General features: G+C 28.3%; 1 protein-coding gene across 1 annotated transcript in view; it reads left to right on the top strand.

Moving 5' to 3' along the window:
* Positions 1 to 17,824: 17,824 nt before the first annotated feature.
* LOC107064712 (uncharacterized) overlaps positions 17,825 to 25,655 on the top strand; it is a 35,992-nt gene continuing 28,161 nt past the window's right edge. The window contains exon 1 of the mRNA XM_015317715.2: positions 17,825 to 19,794. Coding sequence (XP_015173201.2) covers positions 18,813 to 19,794 — 982 coding nt within the window. The 5' untranslated portion in view covers positions 17,825 to 18,812. The remainder of the gene's footprint in view (positions 19,795 to 25,655) is intronic.

Here is a 25,655-nt window from a genome sequence, read left to right as displayed (position 1 = left end):
ACGAGACTTCTTTACGATGACTTCTACGATCGATATTATTATTTTATATATATATATATATATATATATATATATATATATATATATATATATATATTATGTATGTAACATAAAGCTAGTTTTTTAACTAAATGAAATGATCTCAATTTATTTGACATTAATTTTGTTACAAAATTGAAATAATTCAAGTAGAAAAGAAATATAAATTAATTATCGAATAAATCTGTGATGTTTCATATTTCTATCAATAAAATGGATTTTATTGATAAGTGTGTTTCAATTTTTTTATTTTTTTTTATTATATCTATTATTTATTTTTATTAATATATATTTTATTTATATATTGTATTTTTTCTTTATTTAATTTATAACAAAATTGATTTTGATTTTTCATTAGGTTAACCTTATTTTTATTAATATTTTATTTGATTTATTTTATTATTTTTTCTTTATTTAATTTATAACAAGATTGATTTGAATTTTTCATTAAAATAACTTTATTTAAACATTTCGAATATTCATATTTTTTTTTTTTTTTTAATTAGAAACCAACAAAAAATAATCGATATTTTTAAATAAACTAAGTTGTATGACAATTTTGTTCAAATACTTACTACGAACAATTCAAACAAACCTAAAATCTTCAAATCTGAAAAAAAAACCTAAACCTAAAATCTGAATTATCTATTCATCTTTTTTTCTATAGTCAAATCCTTAAACTGCATCCTCTTAGGCACGAAACCAACAAGAAAAGAAATATGTTTGGTATTTAGGCCAAATTAGGAATAGAAGAAACTTTTCTGACTTTTTTTTCAGCATATCGAATTTCTCAGATTCTTTTCTATTCTTTTCCCCATCCTCCCCCTATTCTTCTAGCTCATTCAATTTTCAATAAAAAAAAAGTATATTTAAGAAATTTCGTCGGAGAAAAAGATTTCGACTTTGATTTTCTAAGAAAGAAAACAAAAAAACAAAACTATTATCAAGAAAATATGTTTTTCTAGCTTTTATTAGTTTTGTACGATGTAACACGTGTTGTATTTTTATTTAGACTTTTGTTGATAAATCTTACGTAAGATTTATCTAAAAAAATACAAGAAAAACAAAAAGAAAAAAAAATCCCTATCTTTCAAACGTTTAAAAAATCCTCATGTGTAAACTTGTTTTTGACAAATTGGTAAAGGTTGACAACAAAAAAATTACAACGCTTGTTAGTCATGGGCTCTTACGTCATTGAACGGTCTCATCTTTTTTTTTTTTTTTATTTCCTTCCTTTTTTATATAATTTATTTGACAGAGGGTAGAAAACGAGAAGAAGAAGAAGAAGAAGAAGAAGAAAAAGAAACGAGGAAGAATTCTTCAATGAAATTCTAACAACAACATTTCGGCAGATGTCTTTGATTGATTCTTTTTTATATTTTTCTATAAAATCTTAACTTTAACCACAAATTGTTAACTTTTCCACATTCTCTCTTTCTCTTTTTTTTTCTTCTTCCATTCAAAAGGAATAATAGAAAAGAAAAGAAAAAAGTAAAAAAAAAAAAAGAAATACACACGAAATTTCTTTTTTACGATCCCCCATTACTTTATTCTTTTTATTCTTCATCCCTTAAAGAGTTGACTTTCATTATATTTTTAATCATAAACTTCCTAGTTCCCTACAAAAGATTCCCGTACTTTCGTATTAGGTAAAAGTAGATATCAAGAAAAACCTTTATCTACAATTGCAATCTCTCTAACGAAAAAAAAAAAAAATTAATCGTAAAGAATCAAATGATTTTTGCCTTTTTTTGATGATAATAATAATAATAAAAAAAAGTAAAGTTTCTTTTTTTCCTCTTCTCTTTTTACTTTTTTTTTCTTTTTTTTTTTTTCCAATAATACCAAATCGAAAAGTGAGACCCTTACGTTTCATTTTAGGCCACAAACGTTTCAACGATTCATCTCGGGTTACATAGAAAAACCTTAGGGTTTTCTTCTTCTACTTATACTTCTACTTCTTCTTCTTCTTCTTCTACATTTTCTTTTTTTCCAATACGTTCTCGCACACTTTCACATGAATGCAGAGTCAAAATGCAACCCCGAGGGTTTATATAGAGTAACGTCCCCAATATTCATTGTACTCCATTTCCGCCATGTGCCTAACACTAAACCCAACACACGCCTAAGGTAAATAAGGATGACGATTTTTCACGAGAAACATAAACAGATATTGTTAACTGTATCGTGTGGTCGTTACACAAAACTACCCACCATCTTGGACTAACGTCAACGATACCAACTTCACCAGAAAACCATTTATCTTTTATCAATGGTTAGGGGCTTATACGCGACAAAAGATTTATGCCAGTATTGCTAAAGACATTTTATTTACTTTTTTTTTTCTCTCCTATACGTTTCACCAGAAGAATTTGATTCCTAGAATTGCCTAAAATTTGGAAATTTCTATATATTCTAAGAAAAAAAAATAAAAAAAAAAAAATATATATATATATATATATATATATATATATATATATATATATATATATGTATATATGAGATGAAATAAAATAGCTAAGAATATCAATTGTAAAATATATTTTTTGAATTGAAATTGTTCAATCTTGGATATAACACTACAAAAGAAAAAGTATTCTAAATATATAAGATAAAATAAAATATTTAAAAATGTATTAATAATAATAATAATAATAATAATAATAAGTACATATAATACATTAATAATAATAATAAGTACAAGTAATACATTAGTCTATGCAAAATATATATACATATATATTTTTTAATAATGAAATAAATTAAAAATAAAACTTAGAAAATATTCTATGTACCTGAACAAAGATATTTGTATTAGAATTTTTATACAAAAATTGAGCATCCCCCGATCAGTATAAAACGAGCAGAACAGGAGTCGTAACATCGTGTTCGTAAAGTTTATAGGAGAACGTGCTATCGAGTGTGTTGGACACACCCACGCCACTCCCACTCGGCATGAGTTCGGACCTTCCTTCCTTCCTTCCTTCCTTCCTTCCTTCCTTCCTACGAATGCAACCCTTCGTAAGAATCTTCCATTATTTTCTATCTTAAATAATACCTAAACGTTTTCTCACATACTTCATTTAACCACTATGTTATATTTTAACAACTAAAGTTTACTCATCATTTTTTTTCAATATAAATAATTTATTTATTTATTTATTTATTTATTATATTATGGTATACTATACTATTCAATTAATTAAATTATCATCCTTGTAATATTTTCTAAATGATTAAAGTTAATTAAATGTAACATTGATATAAAAAATATTGCAATTTATTATGAATTGCAACAGAAATATTAAACATCTTACTTCGATAATAAAATATTACAATATATAGTATTATATAGTATTTTCATATTACTATTTTATAATATTATTTATTATTATTATATTATAACATTATATAATAATTTTATATAACTATAATATATTATTTATTATATTTATATATTACAAAAAATATATAGTATATACAGTATTTTTTTTTTATTTTAAATATAATATCAGTTGTGTGTGTGTGTGTGTGACTATAATTCAATGAAATATAACATCACATAAATTTCAATATTTTTTTTTTTTTTTTAAATCCTCATTATATTTCATCATTATAATTTAATCATGATCTAGTTGATTTTATCAACCTCACAATAGAGACCCTTATATAAAGTCAAGAATTTCTCTTATTCATTTTATACTTCCCAACATGGTTCTTAACCAAAGACCATAAAATTTCGGAAGTAGCCATACACACCTGAAATTTACTTTCGATCATTCTCTACCTCTTTACTACGACTACCATGCTCGTAAATGTTTTCTCCAACTCTTTTAACTTTAGATTTTTCTCTGTTTCCTTTTCTTTTTTTCTTCTTCTTTCTTTTCTCATTTTATTTCTTTATTTATTCATTTATTTATTTACAATTGGTAATGGTGAACATATTTTTCTTCTCAACGTATTTATTTCAATACGTATTTTACACGTATTCTTTTATAATACTTAGAAACCCCCTCCCTCCCCCTCTCCCCTTCCCCCCTTTTAAATAATGACAGTAATAATAATTATCATCAGGGTGGATAGTGTTTAATAGTAAAAACGTGCAATTAAAATTTAATCGTTTCAAATCAAAATAAGTAATCCCTTACCACATACAAAAGAAAAAAGGAATTTTCTCTTTAATTAGCGAATCGAGAATTATAATTAGAGAAACGCTCATTTAACCAGTTGCATGATGATCTTTGAGAAAATGTCTGACACTTCGAACATTTATTTAACCATAATTGATGAAAATATGATTCCCTTGTATTAACAATCATCTTGACACTTTTCATAATTTATTTATTTGTTTTTCTTATACAGGATGAATCAAAGTTAACTGGAATATTACGAAAGATGATAAAACGTACATTGAAAAGAAAAAAAAATAAACGTAAGAAAAATAAAATAGGATAATAAATTTCTAATTAAATAAGTATAAAGAAATTATTATCTTTCCCTCTTCTTTCTTCTCTCTCTGTAAAAAAAAAAAAAAAGAGAAAAACCGTAAAATAAAAAAAAAGATACTATTTTTTTACCTTTCGACCTTTCTTCTTATCGAAAGTATTAAAAATCTGGAAATCTCAAGTAAAGATCTTTGCTTTTTTTTTCTTTTTTTTTTTTTTTGACAAACAGTGACGGTGCCGGTCTAATTGGGAAGAACGAGCATAAACAAAAACGGAGTAGCCCCCCATCCGCGTTATTTCGATACGTCGCCGCAGTTACCATTCTCCCACTGCTATGCGCGAACAGACATTATGTTCGTTTACAAAACAAGAAATAGGAAGAGTAAAAAAGAAACAGAGAGAGAGAGAAAGAGAGAGAGGAAGAGAGAGAGAGAGAGAGAGAGAGAGAGTGTATCGTTGCGTTGGCGACAACCTATGGAGACGTCTAGGACATTATGTGCCGACCAAAATCGTAAAGGGACGATTTTACGAATGCGAAATACCCTTGCCATTTGAGAATTCTTCTTCACTCATACTAACACACTAATATACATGTGAACACGTGTATATGTTCAGTATTTCTCTATCTCTCTCTTTTTGTCTTTCTATCTTTTCTTTTATTATTATTATTATTATTATTATTATTATATATTTTGTCTCTTTTTGTTTCTTCATTTAACAGCTACACAGATTTTCTATTACTTTCTTTATCTTATTTTTACATGTATATAGATATAAAGAATATTAGCAAGTTAGATAAGTATTAATTATATTTATGTAAATATATTCATAGTTAATACAATCACGTGTGTGTTTCAAAAGTTGTCAAGTTGAATAAATGAAATTATATTAAGTTTTAGTTTTTTTTTTTTTTTTTTTTTTTTTTATGTAGATTATACTATAAATTGTAATTTCATTATAAATCAATGTTTATTTTATAATTATATATAATATATATTATTATTATATAATTATATATTATAATTATTGTGTATATCAAATTCGTATTTAATTATATTGAAAATTGTTATAAAATATAATTAATATAATTTTTCTATTATTATTTTGATGATATTTGTACTGTCATTTTTTGTAACAATATTTTAATTAAAATGTATCCTAATTTGAAATGATTAAAAAAAAAAAAAAAATAATATTAAACATTTGTATTTTTTCTTTGACGAGTTCAATAAATTTTTGATAAAGTCTAAGAAAGTTTAAGAACATAAATTATTATTCTCTATATACTTGAACGTCATATTTTTTAATTACATTAAAATTGAAATATATCATACATAGAAATAATTAAAAAAAAAAAAAAATTAAATAACATAATTCAATTGAATAAATTAATATTGAAATATTGAATATTTATGTGTACGTTTTTGTATATTTTTTTTTTTTTTTCGACGAGTTAAATAAATTTTGAGAATGCCTGTTATATTATACGTTTATTCGTTAAAACATATTCGAAGAATGGAATTTGGGATTAGAGGAAAAGATCTGAGACGTGTCTCGACGTAATTCTTTAATTGCTCGTGCTAATTGGGCCCGAGTGGCGCCATCGTGCTACGGGACATCGTCGATGACAATTATTCCCCGATGAACGGACAGGACCGTAAATTGCTTCGTCATTTTTATCATCCTTCCTTTTAATCGACTTCCTCTATCTTTCTCTTTCTTTCAATTTCTTTTTTTCTTTTTTCTTTTTTTTGTTCTTCTTACTGTTAACCCATATCGTTTACTTGATCGAATTTAAACGAGTTTGATGCTCAAATAATATTAATTAATTATTTATCCTTCATTTTTTTTTTTTTAAAGGAACAATAAGAAAAATAGAAAATGAAATTACGAGAAAGAGAGAGAGAGGAAGAGAATAAAATAGATAGAAAGAAAGATGAAAAAAAAAACAAGAAGATTCGTAGCCATAATGACAAACAATCTCGTATGGTAAAGGGAGGGAAGGAAGGAAGGATGATGGTTCAGGGCCGTGGCCAATGTTATAAATGCATTCTCGAAAAAAGCGAGAGACGAGGAGGGTCGATCTATCGATAGATGCGATATCTGCTGACCGGTGAGTACGACCGGAACGTGACCGCTTGCTAAGATCGATTTGTATCGAGAGACTTGGGAGAAGAAGTATCGAGATGGATGGACCAAGTCTTGAAATCTATTAGTCATCACCCACACGATATTTTCTCTTTCTCTTTTTCACTAACTCCCTCTCGCTTATTATTATTATTATTATTATTTTTTATTTTACCATTGTGTCAGTTGTTTTGAATCTCCATGAGATCCGATAGGTATATTGTGTTGTGAATAGTTGATCGTAATATATTTTTCTATCCATGTTACAATAAATACAATGATCTATACTTCAATATTTTTCTAAAAGATAAACCTTGACATAACTATCATTTAACATTTAATTATATTATTAATGATTATGTTATTGTTAAGTTGATTCGTGATATTTGCACGATGATATATATATAGTTTAAATTTTTTTTTTAAAATAGATATATTTTAAATACTAAATAATAATATATAATTATTATATATAATATATAATATTATAAAATTATATTCTATTAATATAATTAAATTTTATAATAATATACATTATTATTATAGTATATATAATAATATAATAATAATATAAAATATGCTAAAAAAAAAAATAAAAATTCAATATAGTATTTCATCTAAAATCAAATTATGTATCTACTAATATTTCAACACAATAACTTTGTTATTTTTTTTTATTAATTTGCACAAAACACCATTAAATTTAATTTTAACATATTCAACAATAATAATGTTACCTCAATAACAAATCATAAAAAGTTACAGTTCAAAAATATCATCTGTATCAATCCTATACACTCACTTGTAATCTAACAAATTCATAAAAATAAAATAACTAAACTATGAAAACTGTATCACAAATTACATACAGATACCATAAAATCATAACACAAAGAAGAAAAAGAAAAGTAAAAAAAAAAACAAAGTAGGTTCTTGCGTGCGGTGGGTCTGCAAAAAAGAATTTTAATCGACGATGCTCGCAAAACGGAATGGAATTTCGATTGAAAACATCGCCGAGGAATGTCGTGAATGTAAACAAAAAAAAAAATAATAAAATAAAATAAAATAAACAACAATAAATGTAAAAAGAGTTGAAAGAGGGGTATTGGAAAAAAAAAAAACAAAGATGTTAGATTAAAAAATGGCACGAGCAGCACGCCATGGTTTGTTGGCGTAAAAAGATAGAAGGTAGAACATAGGAGGGGATAGGTTATCTTTAATTGAAAATGATCGTTCTAATGCTCGTTACTATAATACCAGAGAGGGAGAGAGAGAGAGAGAGAGAGAGAGAGAGAAAGAGATAGAACTAACCGTCTCGAATTACAATTAGTTATTCTCGAAGGAAGGAAAGAAGAGGGAAGAAGAGAGGAAGATGAAGAGGAGGCTTGTTGGTTGAGGGATGTTAGAGGAAGACGAAAAGGGGGAGTTGGGAGGATAGGGGGGTGGTGGTGGAGAGGGTGCTCGAGTTCTCTCTTCTCGTTCGTTCAAAGTTGCTCACTTCCCGGCAGCACACTCGTCGAGCACTTCAAATCCATTCAACTCAATTCATTTTCATCTCCGATTTGTTCGTCCACCCTTCCTTCTCTTCTGTTCTCTCATTAGCGGCCTTTCCGGTGACCCCGAGAGAGTAAAAGAGAGAGAGAGAGAGAGAGAGAGAGAGAGAAAAAGAGAGGAAGGTTACTTCAAGTACTGTCGAGAATCTTCCTAAGAAAATTACACCTCGTTTCCGTCTCCGGCCACATAATAGGATTTTTGTAATATATTATTTTTTATTTGCAACCTTTTTTTTGTGTATTTTCTTCATTAATATTATTAAAAAAAATGTTTTGTTCTACTTTGGTTATAAAATAATGGAATATATATATATATATATATTTTTTTTTTTTAATTTATAGATAAAACTAGGACATTTGGAAGATAATATTATTTAAACGTATAAATAGAAATTAATAAATTATATTTATACCTAATATCGAGAACCCATAATTATTATATTTTATTATAAATATATTTAAAAAATAAATATTATTAAAATATAATTAGAAAAGATTAATAAATTTCTATCTAATCTATTTACAATAATTATAGTTTTTTTTTTTTTTTTTTTTTTTTTTTTTTATAAAGTAACATATAAAAGAAAACTTTTAAGTACATGTGTTTTTAACATATGTTAAACTCAAAACTTTTTCATTGACATAGAAAATAATTAGACATTTAGATAAGATAAGATTGTTGAAACATAATGGTTTAAAAAAAAAAAAAAGATGACAACGAAGCTATTATACTTAATAAAGATTAGAGAGAGAGAGTGAATTCAGTTAATAAATTGAAGAATAAAATTGGTAGTATGAATGTAAGCGTGCCCCCTTTTACTATTGTCCCTACTAGAAGAGATTGATCAAATATGAGATGAGATGAGGTATTATCCTAACAATGAAACAATTAGAGCTTTAAAGTCCTTCGAATTTATCGAAGAAGTAACTAACTAAACTCGTGGGTACTTAATCGTTAAGATTCTTCATTTAAATTCTATTAAACTAATCTAATTAGAGTGATATAATAATAATAGTTGAGGTAAAGATTAAAACGATAGTTCATTCATTATGTTTCCATCTTACACTAACCTAAGTTATCTGTTACACGTGTCCCTTTTCCTACAGAAAAAAAAAAAAAAAAAACCTAGAAGAAAAAAAATAGAAATACAAGAAGAACATCTCATTTAGAAAAATCTTATCGCAATAGTTGTGTTCGATAAACCACAATAAACATGCCGACAAAAGATTTAATCTTGTTAGGATCTTTAGAAAAAAAAAAAAATTGTAATGAGCCTTCGTTTACAAGATATCCCAACCATATCTCGAACTAGATCTAACTAGCAGGAATTTCGAATCCCGACGACAGGTTTTTCTATAGCAAAAGGACACTCTCCTTCTTTCTCTCTCTCTCTCTTTCATTCTATGTGGTCAAAATGCTGGAAAAGAAAACGAAAAAAGGCGTGGCACTACCTGTCAATGAGTTACGATTTACCCTTTGTCTTAAAATCTGACCAACCAAACAGGTAATTATGATAATTTTTGTATCCTTTTCCTTATTCTCGTCTGGAGACAGATGAGGAACCATGAAAATGGCGTTGGTTTGTCTTCTCTCTTCTATTTTGATAATATGTTAATTCTTATTCGACTAAATGAATTTGTGTTTTTTATTTTTATTCATAAAACTAAATTCTTGTTTGAAAGATTAATAAAAAAAAAAATATATATATATATATATATATATATTCAATACGTAATTGTGTAGATCATTTTTAAATCGTTTGATTATCTTGTAGATGTTAAATACACGATAATTATTTTGTAATTAGACAAATCATAAAAGATCGTAGATAATTATTGATATTGTTAAATAATTGTTGAAATATTATATACGTAAAATAAATTTTCATTATTTACAAGAACATTAACGTGAATAAATGATTAAAAAAAATATATTTAAAATAGATGGTATATATAATTTGACGTATTTATGTTTCCTCTTGTATTCTGATATTTATTTTCGACATTTCTTCTTTACTTATTTCTTTATTCCCTTATTTCTTATTTTTTTTATCTATCCTTTATAATCGTAAAGAGAGAGAGAGAGAGAGAGAGACTAAAAGTTACTTATCTTTATGAGATCAAATTACTTGCTGGTGGATGGATTAGCCTTAGAATGTCTTTTCACGCGGATAACGTATCTTCCTTTACGAACTCTGCTTGAGTTATGTTTAATGAGGCAATATTTTAGATAAAGATAGAAAAAGTGAATGAACGAATGAACGAATGAACGAGTGAGAGAAAGAAAAAGAAAAAGAAAAGGAAAAAGAGAAAGAGAAAGAAAAATACGGTAAATCTACCGCCTACGTCCGACACAAGCCGCGTGCTCGCGAAGAGACAGCCGAGAAATATACTAGGAAAGTTGCATCTGCTACTCGACGGGGGGTGGAACGATCATTTTTTAGGGGTAAGTCCAAGGAATATGGGGGTAAGTCGACTAACGATTCCTTTTTGTTCACCAACTGCGGACAAACAACAACCTTAGAATATACAATCTAACTTTTCCTACGTCACATTATCCACCTAAACGCATCTGCATGTATTGGTTGTGTATATATATATATATATAATATGCAATTACATACTAAACATATATATAACATATGCAATTGCGTGAAACAAATACCAAAATAATTAATTAATTATTATATTTATAGTTATTAAATTTCTATAATTTAAGAATTTATTTATAATATAATATAATATAATAAAATAATATACAATATATAATATAATTTTATTATTTATTTTTTTATTTAATTAAATAATTATTAAATTATTTATAATATAATTAATTTAATCATTATATTTATTTAATATATACATTTTTGTGTATTTGTTTCATGTAATTGCACTTTTTTACAAATACAATGGTAAAAACATTAACGCAATTAAATTATTCTTCTATAACACGAGTCAAATTAATTTTTAATTAATTTAATAACATTATACGTGTTATTCAATTAATTAATCTATGGTTTAACTATAAATAAAAAATTAATTTTTTTATTACTTCTTGTTTTATTTATTTTTTTCTTATATCCGTCATTTAAAATAATTCACAATGACGCGTACCAAAGTATCGAACTCCTTTGACCCATGTTACGTGAATAGATTTTATCTAGGTTCGTACACAATTCTATATGTCGGCATTTTGATTTTTGACCGACTAATATGCCGTAAAACGTCCGAGCAGTGACAACAGTCCTTGGTAATAAAATTGCTCGTAAAATTATAAACCGGTGACGTGTACGCGTGCAAAACTATAAATATTAATGCTTCTTCCAAAAATGGTTTTTCTCTGTTCGTTCTTATAGATATTCTTTTTTTTTTTTTTTTTTTACCAATTTTTTTGCTCTTTCTTTCTTTCCGACTTATAACTTCTTCTGTCTTTCTCTCTATTTTATCTTATACGCAACGGTGTCGTAAATCAAGGCTGCTAGAAGGAGGTTGTCAGCGAAAAATACGGCGGATAAAAGCGACTGCTAAGGGGGTGAGTAGGAGGATAGTAGGAGTAGGGAGGGGAGAGTTTGTTTTAGATGCCAGAAATCCCTTTCAGAAGTGCAGAAACATCGCTTTCGACAACGATGACTTCCTTCCAACTCGTACTAGTACACACTAACACCAATCTTATATATTATTTTCTACATTTATACACGTATATGTTATATTTTATTAGAAAAATATTTATATACGAAACTATTTACGAACACAACTATAGACAAACTGTATTGAATTATAAAAACATCCCCTCTTTCGATATAATTATTACAGTTATTTAATAAAATAATAAATAAATAAATAAATAAATAAAAAGGATAGAATGAAATTTAAAGCTAAGTAATTTAACATAAATAAAAGTATAATCATTACAAATTAAATATTATATAATAATATTAATAACGAATAAGATATAATAATCGAAATCAATTGATCAATCAAATAAAATTATATATCACGTAAGAGTAAAAAAAAAAAAAAAAACAAAGGAAAAAGAAGAAAATGATTTCTCTCGTGGCAAATAAAGTGTATCTCGTTTCAGTAACGACCAAGAAGAAGAACGGTTCCTTGTTTAAGGGGGCCCTTCGAAAAAAGCTTATTGCCCATTGCTGTTTGGTTCTGTTGTAATACAAGAATGGAGTTCGAAAAGGAGTTGGGAACTCGTAAATCATACGAAGGCTATATTTTTCCCTCGTTCTCGATTTCTCCAAGCATTCTTAGAAACAGGAGCGAAAATATTTCATTGTCCTTGAATGTACCATAACCCTCTCTTTATATTTATCTATTTTTCATTTTATTTCTATTACTTTTGCGCAAACTGTGTATATGTATATGTGTATGTGTGTGTGTGTGTGTGTTCCTCAATAGTTGTGTTGTCATTTTTCATCTTCTTCTATATTTAATTTTGTTATTTTATTCGTGCGGTTAATCAAATTGAAATGACCAAAAAAAAAAAAAAAAAAGAAAAGGAAAGGAAATGTAATTTTATTATCATATTCGAAGGATTTTTCATGCCCATTTTTCGAGATCCTTGTTAGTTTGACGTTTGGAATATTTTTTATTTGTTTGTTTGATTGTCGGCTTGTCCATCCTTTAGAGATACCTATCTGCGACTTTATCTTAGCTTGCATCGCTCGTAGAAATCTTATCTTCTATTACCCACCTTCGAATGACCGTACGTTTCTTTTCCCTTTCTCGGTTTTCTTTTTTCCCACCTAAAAAGGTCCACACACATCCTTTACAAATTTTCTTCCCTATACGAGTTAAGTTCGATAAGTTAAATGAAAGGAATTTCAAATATTTTATATCTTCAAAATTAAAAAACTACAAAAGAAATAAACGAAGTTCTTTTATATTTAATTGAATATCTTGACATTATTTTTATTTTAGAATTATTTATATGTATAATTATTTAATTATATATATATAATTTTAATATATATTATTATTACAATTTATTTATATTTTTTTATTTATTATATTTTTTATTATATTAAATTACTAATAAATATAATATAATAATTATATTGTACTAATAAATACAATGTAATAAAAAATATAATAATAATATATTAACATTAATTATTTAATATATATATATATAACTATAACAATTTGATTAATAATAATACTTATTTGTAAAGTATATTTAAAATAATATCAAGAATTTTATTAAATAAGTTTACTTCAAATTACAAGAAAATAATAATTACGTAAAATCGTCAAAGATTAAGTCTCATTTATTTTTGAATTTCTTTTTAATATCATTCACTCTATTTCATCTTATAACACAATAAGGATCTCTCTTTTTCTTTTGAGGAAGTAGCAGTAGGAATGTCACCCTAAATAAAATTCTTTTTAAGAGAATTTCTTCATTTTCTTTATTAAAATTCGCATCGTATCAAACCTTGCCATTTACAAACTAAAGAAAAATATACACAAGTGTAATTAAAATAAAATAAATGTGAAATGATTTATTATAATAATAAAATAATTTAATATCGAGAACAAGAAGAAAGTTTAGTCGAAAGTTTATCGAATTTCATCTCGTAGTATTCGTTGCTTGATAATAAAAAAAAAAAAAAAAAAAATAAAAAGCAAAAAGGTCGATTACAAAGCTTTCAATCTCTTTCAATCCACGCTCTCTTCTCGTTTTACCCCCACCACTTTAAAACTCTTCCATGGCATTGGCCGTGACCGCGCAATAAATCGACCCATTCAGTCTAATGATTAATTAAATATAATGACTACACCAGCCGTGACTGATGACCATGCTAAGACAATGTCCGACTCGTATTGGTGGCCCTTTTCCAAAGAAATACACACACATATATACACATTACATATATTTATATGAGAAGATCATATGTAATGTGTAGGTGTATGGTGAATACACCGTAACATTGGTAGCACATACGATATGATACACGTTATTCATATACACGGTGTCATACTATTTTATAATTTTGTTTTATTTATAAATCATCAATATAATAGAAAATAATCGAAATTTTTAGGAATGTATTTGTAAATAACAATTTGATCAACAAATGAATAACATATGTTTGATAAAAATGAGATCAAATGATTGTACAAAATTCTATTTATTATAGTATTATTTCGAAATGTCGGTGTAAAGGTATTTTTCTAAATTTTATTTGAATTTTTGTAATTGCAAAATTTCTATTAGATTATTATATACGTAAAAAAAAAAAAAAAAAAAAAAAATAAAAAGGACAAGTTTTGTGAAATGAAACAAATGCGATGTATTAATTTTAATCAACAATACTTTGTAGTTTAAATTATACCAAAAAAAAAAAAAAAATATAAATTTGTGAACACCCAGTAGGATGAAATGCATATGTTAACGTCGAGGTAGCATAAGCTAAGATTTGTACGTGTCCGATGTCTCGCGGATCCCGGTAAGCGACAGAAGGTGGATGGAAAACATCATTCAGAGAAAGAGAAACAGAAAGAGAAGAAAGATAGTTAGTAGGACGTATCATCTTTCTTTCTCTTTTTATCTTATTATTAAAGCGTTACGAGGTAGCCCACGACTGTGAGACTCCGACACCTTTATGAGAGTTATTAATATCGAATAGTCCAACTACCATTGCCATTATGAAAGCTAATGAGACGTCGTTTTTTCTCGTGACAATGAATCTGCTTCCTGTTTAATCTTTAACTTGTTCCTATAACTTACAAGTCTTGTAATAATATCACTAACATAATAAAGAGAAACAAAACATTATTCAGGATTAATGATCAATGTTAATTGATTAACCATTGGTTAACATTAAACATAAATTAAATTGTTTTTTCTTTTTTATAAAATAGAAAAATGACGAGCTTGAAATATTTGATTAATAAAAATATTTTAAATGTAATGACCAATGTTAATTGGATAATTACGATTATTATTGAACATAAATAAAATTAAAAAAAAAAAACTATACAAATTCTGTAGAACAAAATAAAACAAGTGAATAGGAAATATTTGATTAAAAGAATTTAAAAAAAGGAAATATATTTAAATAACATAATGTATATTAAAACGTAAACATAAATGGTTAATGTTATATCTGAATAATTCAGTCGACATTAAATATAAATTAAAAATTATTGAATAATAATATACGAATTTATATACAAGTTCTATAAAAAGTAATAGACAGGAAATGTAAGATTGTAAAAATAAAAACAATAATAATAATAAACAGTAGTAATAATGAATGATTAAATGATGGATATTAAAATCTGAACATTTATGATCAAAGTTTAATTGGGTAACCCAGTTAGTAAAATATAAATGAGTAGAAATCTATAAATATACTATAAATACATGTGTATATATATATATATATATATAAATAAAAATGATTAAGGAGAAAATATTAAATGTGTAAGGACATGGAAAAGGTGGCATTTAAGGATGGCCTTTAAAAATAAACCTTAACATTCGCCGCAGGATACACGTATATCAAATCGTTAACATCCGCAACAAATTATCAGTTTCTCGACGTTCGTTCTCATTACATCGGTATTTCATTTATTACCTGTGCTAATTAGAACCGAAGGTAGAAAGATCTTACCTGGTAGTTTAAACCCGTTGACGTCGTGGTAAATAAAAGTTCAATGAATGAATGAACGAATTGGAATGAATAGAACGATCGAGAAAGAAACATTGATTTATTCGATAAAGAAAAAATTTTGATAATGGTTGTTGTACGGGGTAATTCATGTACTAAAGCCGATTTACAACTTGTACATGTTGTTATTTTTTTTTATAAATTATAATATTTTATGCGATAATGTATTCGATTATGTTTTATGGGAAAGAATTAAGTGAGGAACCAACGATAAATTGATTTCATTTTAGTGTACGTTGATCAGTTTAGTTTAAGTTGATTAGATTTGCGAAATAGAAAAGAGAATAAAAAAAACAAAAAATCATTGCAACTTCATTAGAAGTTAAACCTTATTCGCAAACATCGATCATTGGTTAATTGTATCTATCTGTAGACGTTATTTGCTTCGTTGATTTTATAATATACTATGGAAGTGATTAAAAGTGTTAGGAAAAAAAAAAACAATTATAAATAATGATTTATAAAATTGTTTTTATAATTCAGTTATAGTTATAATGGGTATAATAACAAAAATACGTTTCAGGTAAAAAACCTTTTCAGGTAGATGTACAGGTAAAAAATTTCTATTAAAAAAATAAAATAAATGTCTGTATTTTTTCCGAAAAAAGAAAAGAGAAGAAAAGAAAAGAAAATTTTGTTGATTTTTCATGATATCTCGGTTAGATCTTTGAATGAATAATTTAACCTTTTCCAAACTATTCAGAACTTAACGAAGGAAAAGAAAAATAATCTCAAATCCAATTATGATTATCTTGGAAAAATAACTGTTGGTGAGAAATAAAAAGGATTTTGGGAACATGTTTTTTTTTTCTTGTTTTTTTTATCAATGTGTCCTAACAAGTCCTGTCAATAATTTTTAAATTAATCTTCAAGTTCTATGAATATGCACGAACACATATTGTCATCAACACATTTCTTTCAAATTTATTGTAATTTGAAACCCGATTCTCAAATTCTTTTCCACTTTTTTTTTCAAAATAATTTTACCGAAGGTTGGGAATGAAATTATGAAAAGTCACGTTTCTTTCTATTATTGAAATAAATTCTAGAAAACGAAGATTATCTATTTTTGTTTTTTTTTTTTAATTTTCAAAAAGAAAAGAATTTACAAAAAATAATATTGTACTTTCGGAAAAAAACAACTTTCTAGCACTTTTATCTTGAATAAATACTTATTTAAGAAAAAAAATGGATTTACAAAAAAAACATTAACCCTAAAATTTAATAATAAAATGGAAAGTCTCAGGTACTTTCTATTCTTTTTTTTATAAGTAATACTGTATACCTGAGCAACATTAAACACATTCACAAGAAAAGAATTTTCAGTTTAAACTTTGAAAAGAAAAGAGAAGAAAAGAAAAAAAAAAGAAAAAAATCTAACAGCAGATAAATACTACTGGGGTTGTTAAATAATGTTAACTTCATGGTAAAGTTATACAGCGATCGATCAACGACACAAATAACTCTCGAGTATCCACGGGTAATTAGCTATCTAGGTGTAGTACCAATTCTAACACAGAAGAAATAACAATAAAAACAAAATTATTATTATACCGAATATCCATTTTCTCTTTTTATTTTTCTCACGTAGAACTCGTTGAGGTCAAGAGTTGAAAATCTCCGTATGGTGGTTGTTCTTTAAATTATCTACAATTAATAATCCTTATGGAGTTAACAGATCAACACGATTAATCTAAAAACCTTCAACGTAAACTCTATCGAGATAGTTTCATGACAATGAAAGATATTAATCCAATTAAACTTTAAATCCATAAGAAAAATATTATGAAGTATCTCGTATGAACTGCAAGTATGTATGAGTACTACTAGAGTATAATTATTATTGGTACTACATAAGAACTTGGAAAAAGATCGGACCAATTTGAGCAAGTTTACGCCCAAAAGTAATCGGATGCTGTAGGAGGGTAAAAAGGGAATATTTAAGGGAAGGTAATAGGGATGGAAAGGTAGGCGGTATCAGGGGCATGCGCTTTGATGCTCAACACGCCCACAAACGTGTAGGAGATTGGCGAGTGTGTAGGACTGGAGGAGAGTCTCCAATCGGGTCCAGTTGACACGTCACCAATAAAACGCTGGTAACCAGATAGGGAGCTTCCCAACTGGTTGATTGTTATCAAGTTCACGCCTATTGAGAGTGGGGATAATCAGGTTCGTCGAATGAAACGCTTGTATTTGGGCACTTGGTGGGGGCCCTGGAAACGTTGAATAGGGAACTAAAGAGAACGGTGGAGATGGAAGAAAGAGAGCCGCCGAAATCAAGCGAGCTGTGCCCTGAGTTCTCCCGCCAGGAGTCCAGATACACTCTCAGTCCCGCTGTGAGCGTAGAAAGACACACTACGGAATACGGGTTTACATAGTCTCTCCAGCCGCGTTTGACTAAGTTGCTTTTTCTTCTTTGATATCGCGTTTCATCGAATCGGATATTTTTGGTTTTTTTTTTATTTTTATTTTTTCTTCATCGTACGACATGACGGACATTGGTGAAATTTAAACTGATTATTAAATGTGAAGTTTTAATATAAATAGTTTTTCATTTCTTGTTTTTGTTTGTGACTGTGAGAAAGATAAAACAAAAGTAAATATCTAAAGACAAACGTAAAATAATGTGTAAAAGTGTTATTTTGTCTATCAATCTCCTTCGAGGAGATTAGAATTTAAAATGGAAGAAATATATCGTCATAAAAATTCCGACGATTTAATCGAAATTATTTCGATAGAAGTGTTGCGTAAAATTATTAATCAAATTGTTCTTCTTAAGACAGGACGCGTTGTTCTAATTTTAACGTTGATTTCTGTATAAACAGATATTATTATTATTGTTAGAGATCGAACGTTATAATCGAAGAATATAAACTCGATTAGAAATAAATAAACTGATATGATAAGCCGGCGGGCTCGAAACGCATTGAAATGTTAAAGTTAAATAAGTGTTAAGTTCCATGATGATGAATACTTTTCTCGATGGCGTATCTCCGCATTCTCACCACCTAGCGACCCTGGGCATCAGATTGTCTCCAAGCGGAGGAGATGGCAACATGGGGGGTGGTGGTTCGACGGGTGACGGCAATGCTGGTGGTGTCCAACCGACGGTCGGCGAAGCACCGTCCCAACAACATCACCATTTCCATCCTCAGGGTTATCCTCCCCATCATCCTGCTCCTCACATGGCACCTCATATGGGCCACCACATGGGTCATCACGCAGGTCATTACACTGCTCGTGATTTTTTGCTACGCCGCGAACACGAGTACAATGCGACGGCTAATCCGTCTACATCGGAAAGTGGTTTAAGTATATTCCCTCCGTTGCATCATGATGGCACTGCTGCTGCCTCGATGCAGCAATTTCCTCATCACCCGAGTCAACATCCCTTAGCAGGACACTATACTGGACATTATTCTCAAGATACCCGGTTATCTACACATCATCAATATTTAGGTTCCCCGCATTTGACGCAGGCTTCTATACACCATCAACAGCACCCCCCCACTGTTACTCATACAACACATCATCCCCATGCTTTCCTTAGATACGTGAGGAACAACGGTGTAGGCCATGGTAGTGGCCCAGCTCCTGGTTTAATACAAACCGGTGGACAACACCAAGAATTCTCTTGTTTGTGGGTAGACCACGATTCATCATCTAGTACGGGAAAAAGACTTTGCCGTAAAGTTTTTTCCAATTTATCCGATATAGTCACGCATTTAGCCATTGATCATGTTGGAGGACCTGAGGTTACAACGCACGCGTGCTATTGGCAAGGATGTGGACGCAACGGCAGGGCATTCAAAGCCAAATACAAGCTCGTCAATCATATAAGAGTACATACAGGAGAAAAGCCCTTCCCTTGTCCTTTCCCCTCGTGCGGGAAAGTCTTCGCAAGATCGGAAAATCTTAAGATACACAAGAGAACTCATACAGGTAAGTACATTAGCATAATTTTTCTTATACAAACATTTGTCTTAATTTGATGGAAAAAAAAAGATTTATCTCTTACGAACGGATAGATAAATCATTGAAACAAAATAATCTTCCATACTACTACAACTATTAGCACTGATACAACAACTACTCCTCCTTCTTTTCCTCGTCTTCCCTCTTTAGTCTCATTTACCAGATCCTCCAGAGACGCCCTCGGCGCCTCAGCTCGTTTCATTGTAATCAAGGAGGTCTTTACGATGACAAGAATTTTTTCGGTCGCAATTAAGAAATTACCAGGCTATATATCCTTACGTTTTATGCCCAAGACCCTGGACATTGTATTAACATATTTATATACGAGACGAGGCTAAAGCCACTCTTCTCATTGGTCGTTCTCTTGCCGACGGCTAGACGCCACCAAGAGAAGAAACCGGCTGCTGCTGATGCTGCTGCTTAAACCTTCTCTCTTCCTCCGTTCTTTGGGAAATTCCTTTCTGGAAAGTCACTATTAATTATTTCTCTTCCCAACTACCCTGTTCTTGTTTCCTTTTTTTAATTTTTTTAAACGATTCTACCTTTACATTTATCGCAACACAGTTAAATTCTGTTATCACAATTCCAATCCATTAAAAAATTTGGTTAACAAATTTGTTCGAAATATATTTTTTTTTATCGTCATACTTGTAATGTTTTTTTTACTTTTATTACTTTTGTTATATTTTTACGACCAATCTTCTAAAGATACAAACTCATTAATACAACTATTATTAAAATATTATTTATATTAAACAAAAGTCCCACAAAATACATGCGTAAAAATTTCACGTATTACATTAACATGAAATCGTATATTAAAATAAATAATTATTTCATTCGTAGCACCGGTCGGTGTAATGAAATCGCTAAAATTTGTTTGTAATTTTTGGATCATCATCTAACATATACACAGGTGGATTTCTAGTTTAAATTCGTACGAGTTTGTAAAAGTTACTATACGTTGTTGGATATTCCTGGTGTTGTATTATATATCGCGTAAGATTAAATTTCATTTTCATTTACAACAAACAACGATTCTCACCCCTAGTTTATCTCATTCGCAAGCTCAGTCGCTTGTTTGCTTGCTTACCAGCCTCGGTTGGGATTCATCAACCCCCGTAGCAAATACGCTCTTTCTCTTTCTCTCTTTCATTGACAATACACAAGATGCGAGAGTCGCCATGTTTCGTTGCTCATCCCCCTATTTGAAAAAGTACCCTACCATCGACCAATCGAAAAACGTCCAACAACACTTCGTGATACGCCTCGAGCTTATTCTCTATTAATTTTCATCGATGAAAGATGCCAGATCGTTTGAGATGGAACGTTTTTCTCTACGACGAAAAGCTTCTCCACCTCCTCCTCCTCCTCCCCCTTCTCTTCTTCTTCTTCTTCTTCTTATTGTTCGCGATTAATAACGCCGGTGGTGTTAAATTCGTCGAAGGGAACATATACACGGAACACTAACATAAAAAAATAGGGGGGAAAAAAAATAACACATGAGAGAAAATTTTTCTCTTTTTTACGGTTATTTTCAGATAGAAAATTATGGGTGTCTGGTTTGATTGGTCGATTCTTTTATTTTTTTTTTAATCATATTACGTGTTCGTCGTTGAAGGTAATATAATTCGAGGTCGGTTACTTAATTTTTTTTTTTGGTATTTTCTTTTTCTCTCTGGAGTAATAATATTTTTATAATACAAATTATGATATTATTTATCGAAATAATTTCAGTTTAAATTTAGCGTATTATTATATTTGTTAATGCATTGTATATAATTTATTATATTCTTTAAAACAAAAAACAGAAAATATATAATAAAAAAAAAACTATAATTTTTAAATATTTAATTAAACTTTGAATAATATGAATTATATTTCAAAGATTCGAAATAGGGGTTGGTTATTTGTCATTGTGGTTTTTTTTTTTTTAACGCGTTTCAATTAACGTCTAGATAAAAAAGGTCTTTGTATTTTGATCAAAATTGACACGCAGGAGTACCCACTTCTCGCGAGAAATTCAAATAGACTTTTTGGTTTGTTAAAAAGAGAGAGAAAAAAAGAAGCAAAAAAAAAAAAAGAATAAAATAAAATAAATAATAAAAAAGCACTTCGCGCGGTACGCACGATTTCACGCATTGTTTTTCTCCTATTCTTCGTCTATGCGTATATACACACACCTCTCTCTCTCTCTTTCTCTCTCTCTCTCTCTCTCTTTCTCTCTCTTATACATTCGTTCAAATCCGTCCACCCTATTTTTTATTTTCTTTCTTTTTTTTTTCTCTTTTACTCTTTCTTTTTTTCTTTTTTTTTTTAACCCCCATTGTCCTTTCTCGCCACGACGCAAAGCTTGATCTCGCCTCGGATTTTTCATTGTCCTTTGAACGGCGGACCTTTGACGGATCAAATATTTTGCCTGCTCGGTTGCAAAATATTTTCATACTCCTGCGACGCAAATATACGGCCAATCGTGTTCATAAGAATTTAATAAAAAAAAAAAAAAAAAAAAAAAAGAACAAGAAAAAGAGAAAGAAATAAATTTAATATAAACACGTGAATGTATAAGATTATTATAACAATTGTCAAAAAAAATACACATTTTTATGTTAAAGCGTATGAAAAGGAAAAACAAAGTATGCTTGAAACAAAAAATATACAAATTCTTATTTTTCTTCTTAACAATAATCTATATTACTTATATACACATATATACAATACTCTAATATAACTTATTATAATATAACTAACTACATAACATAATACAACTAACTATAATCATCTCCAAATATTGAACGAATTAATTATCGAAAGAATGAAAATTATTATTTAATATTATTCGTCATATTTCAACCCTTCTATTAAATTATTCTTAATTTAATAATAATTACAAAAATAATTCAATTAATACAACAATATTTAATTTAATTTACAAATATTATTATCATCATCATCATCATCATCATCACCAATTTATCTTAATCACGTTCTTCACCCCTTTCTTTTATAAATTTTCCCGGTTTAAAGGGTCGTAGAAATTATAATTTAGATAAAAAAAAAAAAGAAGAAAGATGGGGGATGTTTCTTATTAAGAGCTGCAGATGCAACTTTGTTACAATCGATGCTATACCATTAGACTAAATTGATATGCATCATAAAGCGATGCCACTGCACCCTCTCTTACCCCCCCCCCTCTTACCCTCTTACTATATATAAAAAAAAGAAAAAAGAAAGAAAGAAAAGAAAAGAAAGATATTATGGTGGTAGGAAAAAGTAAAACGAGAGACAGTGAATCTCTATCACGTGTGCAACGAATAAGAAGACGATTGGTCCGATCGACAATGGATTCCCCCCTTCAGCTTATACGCCATTGGTCAGGATTTTTGGGGAGAACTAGGCGACGAAGAATAAGGGGATGATACAGGATGAGTCGACAAGGGTCGAACGAGCAAAGGGAAATAAACGTTAAGTAGGGGGTGAACGTGTTGAGAGCTGGATCAGAGGGTTGGTCACGGAAGTTTTCAACTGTTAGATTTAAAAATGGCTACTTAAAATCATTTCAAACGATTATTTTATTTTTTTATTTTTTCAATAATCCTACCGATTTATTATCGAATCAGATTAACGAAATAATCATTTATTGCATGAGTAAAATTTATTTCATGTTTGTAATTTGTAATAATGTTGATAGTGTTAATTCTTTAAAATTATTATGTGTGTTAAATTAAATTGTTAGATAAAATTAGTATAATAATTATAGGAATTATTAGAGTTATCTTTGAGTATAGTAATTATTTTATTATATTATTATTTTTTATATATTTTATAATATTTAAAAATAAGATTGTAATATACAATTAATGAATATATATTTCAAGATAAAAATTTCAATAACTATATCTCTGACTATAGTAATTCTATTTAATTATATTAATATAATAATTTAAACAATATAGAAGAAAAATATAATATTAATTGTAGAGACAAAAATATTAAACGAATAAAAAGTAGTTTCGTAAAAAACCGTAGACGATATAGACGAGAATTTTGGATTACTCATCGTGCCTGATTTTTGGTTTAAAGATGAAGGGTTAGAAAGGGTGGATAGTTGAAGGGCGTAGAAACTTTAGTGAAGAGGAGAAAGACACGTTAAGAAAGAAAGAAAACTACTACTACTACTACTACTACTACTGGTTGCTTGCTCGTGTCCGCTTCATGGGGCGTCGACGAGTACGCGAAACGTCGAGAATTCTGAAGGGAAAGGAAAAAAAAAGGATGCTAAAGTTATGGAGGGTGTTAGAGGGAGGGAAAGAGGGACAGAGGGAAAAAAAAGAGAAAGACAGAAAGTAACGAGACGACATTTGCTTCGGTCATGGGTTTAGAAATTGTTAGAATGATCTTGTGAAGGGTTCAATGCTTCTCCTAAACTTTCAAAAAATTACAAAGAGAAAAAGAGAATTCAATTTTTTATTAAACAAATTTTTACTATCCGAATATGGTGGGTGTTAAATTTTCGAACCAATATTAAAAATTGTTTTAGGAATTGGAACATTAAAATTTCATTTTTACTAATTAAAAAATTAAACAATTATACCAATTAATTACTAGAATTGGTAATTATGATAATAGTTAAAAAAAAAAAAGGAAACAAGAATTATTAAAAATTTATTTAATGCAGCATACAAATAATTTAAATATCATATTTATTAATAATAAAATTATATATTTTTCAATTATCTTTTCGTTAGTAACAAAAGATTTGGTAATAAAAGAGAAAAAAAAATCTATATATAAATAGAAACAAAAATATTCCACGTTTAGTTATGGTTGTTAGATCGTAGACCGATTTGTATTCGAGAACGTTTAGAAAATGATGACGGACGATCACGAGAAATAAGTCGATGATAAATAAAGATTATGCCATGTTATCGTAGAGTTATCGAAATCTCTGGCAGAGAGATCGAAAGATCGAAAGATCGATCGATCTTAGGCCCATCCATGGATCGAGAGAAGAGTTCACATGGTTTGATTCAAAGATAAAAAACCTATCGCGAAAAATCGGTTTGGTAGATTCGAACGTTTATTTATTTTTTTTTTTATTTTTTTCTTATATCTTTCATTCTTCTTCTTCTTCTTCTTCTTCTTTTTATTTATCTTGTTATCTTTTTATCTCTATCTGTTTCACCTTCTCGTACATTTTGTATCCGCTTTGGAGTATGAAAACGTGTTCCTTCTGTTAAGGAAGATCGATAAAATGTAACACGTATCACGTACGCCATAGCGAACAAAATAATACGGATTTAGAACTTAACTATAATGATCGTTCTTGCCATTGAATTCGTTTATCCAACCTTTCCCCTTCTCCCTAAACCCACCACCCATCCACCCACCTATTCTATCTATCTCTATCTCTTGAAATTGATTCGACGATTAGAAATAACGAGGAAATCATTGATTAACATCTAACCAATTAGAATTTTAAATTACTTTCCTACTTAAAATATTATATTTCTATTATTAACTTCTATCAGTTTTACAAATTTTATCGTAATTAACAAAACAAAACAAACAAAAAATAGTAAATTTTATATACAGTATTTATTAATATGTTTTTTTCTTTTTTATATTATATCAAACTAAAATGATTTTTCTCGTTGAAAAAACAAAAAATTTATATTTTTAATTTAATATTATTAATTAATACAAAAGAAAATGTTACATTCCATCTTAAAAACGTTTAGAAAAAAAAAATGTTAAATTAATTACAATATTAAATAACTTGTGAATAATTATTTAAAAAAAAAAGGAAAAAGAATTGTCAATTCATT

Source organism: Polistes dominula, unplaced genomic scaffold, assembly GCF_049000335.1.
Source record: "Polistes dominula isolate Pdom_NZ unplaced genomic scaffold, Pdom_raw_medaka contig_31, whole genome shotgun sequence".
Lineage (NCBI taxonomy): Eukaryota > Metazoa > Arthropoda > Insecta > Hymenoptera > Vespidae > Polistes > Polistes dominula.
The sequence above is the reverse complement of the archived record's forward strand: the minus strand, read 5'-3'. Positions and strand labels throughout refer to the sequence as shown.